This window comes from Triticum aestivum, chromosome 4A (genome assembly GCF_018294505.1).
Source record: "Triticum aestivum cultivar Chinese Spring chromosome 4A, IWGSC CS RefSeq v2.1, whole genome shotgun sequence".
NCBI classification, from domain to species: Eukaryota; Viridiplantae; Streptophyta; class Magnoliopsida; order Poales; family Poaceae; genus Triticum; species Triticum aestivum.
In genome coordinates, this window is record NC_057803.1 from 445,234,115 (window position 1) to 445,239,912 (window position 5,798).

Sequence of the window (5,798 nt, forward strand, 5' to 3'; positions counted from 1 at the left end):
GCGGGGCATTCCCTCCTTCCTCTGGCCCTCGTGGCGGCGGCGCGGGCCGTCAGATTGGGGACAAGGGGCGCCTCGTCCGGCTGGTCTCCCGGAGGCGGGGACGGCTGGATCCGGCAGCGACTGGGCTAGGAGGAGGTGGCGCGGTGTGGCGGTGCTGGTGGCAGGGTTTCGGTCGAGGTCGTCTTCGATCTAGATCGGGTTCTCCATCGGGGCGTCGCACGGCGGTGGGATCGGATCGGCGGCAACGTCACCGGTTCGGCGGAGGGCTCCGTTCCAGCCAACCGCGAGATCGGGACGTCGTGGCCTCCGGTGAAAATCGCGTCTGACTGCGGTCATGGCGGACGATGGCGGCGTCTCGGACGTCGTTCCCTTCTCGAGGCATCGTCGTTGCAGGTCACGTCAACCTGATCGAAAGGCTCCGGGGGAAACCCTTGATCTGGATCTACCGGATCGGACGATGGCGACGTTTCAATGTCGTTCTCCCTCCTGAGGGCATCGTTTTGGAGCAAGTGTTGGCTGGAGGGGACAAGAGGAGGAGCGGCGTGGCATCTGGCACGTTGACAACGGCGGGTCTCAGCGGCATGGAGTAGCGGGGGTCTCGCCGGTGGGCGTGTGATGATGGACGAGTGCAGGATGGTGGCGCTGTCTGGCGTCGTGGTGGCGTCGACGGCAGTGAGGCCTGGCACGGTTCATGCAACAGTTCAGCTCTGAAGATGGATTGATGGTACGTGGCTGCGGCGGCCTCATACCCGGCAGGGGGCCTGGTTGACGAGCACGCCGGACTGGTGGGTGCCCATACCTGGAAGGAGTCCTGGTTGGGACCTCAGGTCTAAGATGTTAGGTTTGGCTGCGAGGTCTGTTTGGTATTAGGCCCAGACCATCAGCGCCCCTTCATCAGTTAGATAGGAGTAGCGACAGAGGTTGCGAAGATGGTGGCTTTGGTCTTACTGTTGTACGACTTTGTAAGGTCTTGTGTTAATAATCAATAAAGTGACCGTATTCATCGTCCAGATGCAGAGGCCGGGGTATTCCCCCCTTTTCGAAAAAAAAAACTTGAATGTGAAAAGATACATAATAAGACCATATGAGTAAATATTGTAGTCTGTGTTTGCATGTGTGGTTTGTACACATGTGCATCTGCATTTATACGGTTGGTGAGGAAATGGTCAAGAATGAGCTGAGAACCTTTGGTCTTTTTCCAGTCCAGTACAGTCTATGATGTGTGTGCAACAAGGTGGTATGTTGTACACGACTCTTAGGTCAGGACCAGGCAAGCATTCCTACCATCACCTAGGACTACTAGCTACAGTACTCCTCTCCAATTATTTTTGCTATGATCTGAAATATATTACGTACCTACAACCATCTCTAATTAAAATACTTTTTTATCTGTGATGTGTAATTATTTTGTGCAAAGACCAGAAGTGCCCAGTCTCCACTGCAATGGATTGAGCCTGCCTACTAGAGTGCTAGTAGTATCATGTGCAATGGATTATGTCTAGCATGTGCTTAAGTATACTTACACACATCATAGCCCTTGTCTCGAGGTGATTAAAGGCTTCAATCAAGCCCTAAAAGGTTTGGAGAGGAAAGCTGGACCATGTGTTTATGCGCGTGCATTGAACAGAAACAATGGGCATGCTACTCAGTAATCTCTGAACAGCTGTAACGGCGAATAAAGGCAGCCACATCATCTGCTGCTGACGCACATCACTGAAAAATGTAGGGTTATAATTTTAATCCTAAAAAACAATGGTACTGTAACTCAATTTTGGCGTCAGTTTTGTATATTGGTGAGAGAGAATCTTGGACCTCCCCAACCCCAACGATCGAAAACTTGAAACAAGGCCGGCCACCAACGCCAGCACGGTCAGGTCAGAAAACCATTCCAAGGCATCAGTTTTCTACTTGAATAGACTGGATTCCTTAACCCTAATTAGGTCACCTAAGCTGATGAATGTGCTGCAATCCAATCCACAGGTCCCTCTTTATTTTAAGGTCTTTCTCAGTCCCTCTTTCTAGAGGACAATCTCGTTTTTGTTTTTGGTGAAGCAAACAGCCGAGTCTATCTCTCACTCACACACGCGCATACACACAATAAGGCCAACTTCAGCGCACGACTTGTTCTGTCTGGGTGTGTCTGTTTAAAATAAAATGAACAAATCAGACGACCCAACGCATGAACGCAAATAGACTTTTGTTTATTTTCTGTTCGCTTTCGACCCATCCTCACTTTAAGTTAGGCCGTTTTTGGGGTGAAAAGAACAGCGTAAGGACGGGCGGTCCGTGTGTGCGTGTCCTCCCATAACCCGCCCGTCGGTGGCACAAGGACCCCTTTTTCTATCCACCCCTCCCTCCTCCAGCCGCACCCCCGCCACTCTTCTCCTCTCTTCTTCACACTCTTGCTCTTCACCGCCACTGCCATTGCAGCTGCGCAGTTCGGACGCACGCTCGCCCAACCCCCTTTCCCTCGACGCTCCCAAGCTATCCAACCACGGCCACTTGATTTACGCATCCCGTGGCCGGATTTGGAGCGGATCCGGTCGGTCTTGAGCTCGCCCGGCTGGGGGAGGCCGCGCCGCGCCATGGACTGGCCGGGTACCGGGCCGAAAGGCCCCGACAAGGGTGCATGCAGGTAGTGGCTCCTCCTCTAGCTGCTCGGATCTACACCGTCAGTGGTCCGCCGACAGATACAAGAATGGTGGGCGGCCGGGCTCGATGCTAGCCCAAAAGCTTGTCGGCGCACTGTTGCCACTCATTAAGTGTGACGACTGCCCAAATAAGGTCGTGCGCCGCATGTCTACAACGCTGGAACATTTCGAATGTGTGTCCATCAAGTGCTTAAACGATGGGGTATGTGCTACTTTAGCTTCGGTTGCGCTCTCGAATTTGGCTAGTTGTGCTAAGTTAAAATTTTATTGTGTAGAATGGATACAAGTTTTGGTATTGAAAAGAAGAGTACATCGATATATTGATTGAGCGCAATTTAGTAGAAGTTCGTGCACTTTTAGCTAGCATAGAGGCTAGAGATGACACTAGTGCACTAGTTGCTAGAATAAAGGCTAGACATGAGACTAGATGTGAGAAAACAACGTCTACTTTTTATACTCGAAGAAGAAAGAAGCACGCAAAATCGAGGAGCCTCCACAGATCAACAATGAATGCATCGAAAAGGCACTAATCCAACTTACAGAAGTAGTTATGGAAGTTGGATATCTTCTAAATGTATTCTTGTTTCTTTGTCTTACTTTTCTAGTGAAAATTTGATGATATATTCCCATGTATAAAAAATCAATGATAATGGACTTGCAACGAAAAATATACGCGGACAAGATGCGGCTAGAATGCGTTCGCGCGTTGGGTGCATGACCACCGCATCCTAGAAATTGTCCGGACACGATCTCATTTTCCTATCCAAATGGACAAAATCCGAGCGAAATGAACGTCCGTTTGAGGGTGGACTTGGCCTGATGAGACTAGCCACAATGGAGAGTAACATATACTATTAACATACACGTATCCCTAAACTATGTATCTTCATAGTGGGTAGTAGTAACTTAAGTGTGATAACATGCAAAAATTTATTTATTAGTTTATAGACTCATATTGCATTGAGAGATGTGATGTTACAGTAGCTAGCTAAGTTACTACAATTACCTCTCTCCTCGTTAATTCATTGCCACATAAACAAATTTTTTAAGTTGGACTCGATGTTACTGGTGAGTCCACGAGAACCTCTCCCGTCCCGTGCCATGTGATGTGAAGGCGTGTGTCTCCTACCTCCTCCCTTGGACGCAGAGCCCCGTGCTTTCCCCCCTGCCTCTCTCCGCCTTATCATCACCACACATGCGATTCAGTAAACAGATTCACTGCACTGCACTGCACCATTTGTTTTGCTGCCCCCTGCCTCTCCCCTTCAGTTTGAGAGGAGTCTCCCTTCTCCTTCCCTCTTCTTTGATTGCTTCCACTGTTGCTCATCCTTTCCTTCTTCTTCTCTCCGTATGTCCATGTGTCTCCTGCCCTGATTGACTCCTTGCCTCCAACCCCTCACTCACTGTTCTTGGTGGCAGCTTCTTCTTTCTGTTAGGTGTCAGGTTCCTCTGGTCATCGGTCCGAGCTTTCTAGATTCAGCTTCGCCTCTGTTCGTCTGAGTGGGAGGAGTATCTGTGCTTTGCTTGGCCTCCCACCAATGGTGAATCCGACTTAGTTTGCCGTGGAAGAAAGGAAAAAGAAACTGCTGCAACTGCAAGGGGGAGAAAAAAGATGCGGGGTTTGAGTAGGCTAGGCGTCGGGCTCACGGTGGTGTCCGCGCTCCTCCTCCTCGCGCTCGCCGCCGAGCTCTACTACCTCCTCGTGCACAAGCGCCGCCAGCGACGGCGCGCCGCCGCCGTCTCCGACGCCGCCTCCTCGCCCTCCTCCTCCTCCTCCCGCGAGCTGCTCCAGCTCTTCTGCTTCAAGAAGCCGCCCGCGCTCGCCTCCGCCTACGCGCAGGAGACGAGCGAAGCCGTGGCCGAGGTCGTCGTCGACGAGGATGACGACGACGACGACGAGACGGTGGAGGCGCAGCTGATGCGGCTGGGCAGCCTCGTCGGCCCGCCGCGGCTGCTCTTCACCATCAAGGAAGAGACCAAGGAGGACCTCGAGTCCGAGGACGGCCGGAGCAGGTGCGGGAGGAGCCGGAGCCTCGGCGACCTGCTGCATTGCTCCGAGACGCCGTACCTCACGCCCGCCTCCTCGCCCCTCCCGCCGGCCATGGAGAAATCGTACAACCCGCTGTTCGAGTCGCCGGCCGCGGTGGCGGCGTCGCCGCCGCCCAAGCTCCAGTTCCTCAAGGACGCGGAGGAGAAGCTGTACCGGCGGGCACTGGCCGAGGAGGCGAAGAGGGCGCGGGGGTCGCCGTCGCCGTCGCCGGCTGCCGACGAGGAGGACGGCGGCGGGTACATCACCATCGTGGTGGGGAAGAACACCCGGGTCATCCCCTTGCCCTCGCCTCCCGGCAGCGCCTGAAAAAAGGTGGCCTTTGTTAACTCGTCTGATGCAGATGCAGAGTCAGTGAGTCAGTCAGTGATCTTTTTTTGATCATTCCAATTGGATGATTGGATGTACATAACATGAACATGGCGAGGAACTCAGAACTTGGGATCAATCTTTTCTTCTACTAGTACTTCTATTTGTGCTATGTGACTTGTGACTTCAAGGTGCAAGTTAATTACAGTACTGTGATTTTGTTGTTGTAGGAGGCAAAACATTTGCACTCTTATGTTATGTATGATGAACATAAGTGGAGTATCATATCATCCCAGATCATTAGAATATCATTCTTTTTAGGAATTTCATTAATCTTAATGTAATGAACTGTGAGGACATATGCTCTCTTCCTCTTTTGATGGGTTGTACGTAGTAGAAAATACTACTCTATATTATCTACTCATCCATGAGAACAAGAGGAATGGAGAGAACATTATCTGAAGAGAAGCTCCATGCCGACTTTGCCTGACAATGAAACTTTTGACTTTATACTAGTGTGTAATACAAATTCCTTGCAACTTCTGCCAAGCATATTTTGACCCCTTTCTACTCTCATGCCACCACCTTTAATTAGTTTTTTTTGTTCACAACGCAAATTATTTCTTGGCAGTTTTGTCAAGTCTTCTCTGGTCTTTTTGAGCTGTCCTCCGGTCACAACTTTGTTCATACTGCTTTAGAACAATGAAGGAGCAGGAGGAACAAATGCAATCACCCCCTTTTTCTGATGCCGGCAATGATCTTTAGGCCTTTCTAAGTCCAACTCAAAAGTC

The 5,798-nt window shown here is 50.9% G+C and overlaps 1 protein-coding gene across 1 annotated transcript; it reads left to right on the forward strand.

Moving 5' to 3' along the window:
- Positions 1–3,746: 3,746 nt before the first annotated feature.
- Positions 3,747–5,307, forward strand: LOC123086264 (uncharacterized). The gene has a single exon (XM_044507975.1). The coding sequence runs from the start codon at positions 4,264–4,266 to the stop codon at positions 5,005–5,007; it is 744 nt and encodes a 247-aa protein (XP_044363910.1). The 5' UTR covers positions 3,747–4,263; the 3' UTR covers positions 5,008–5,307.
- The last annotated feature ends 491 nt before the right edge of the window (positions 5,308–5,798 follow it).

Bases quoted from the DNA above. Each gene is read 5' to 3' on its own strand.
- LOC123086264 (XM_044507975.1), top strand. From the start codon at position 4,264: ATGCGGGGTTTGAGTAGGCTAGGCGTCGGGCTCACGGTGGTGTCCGCG.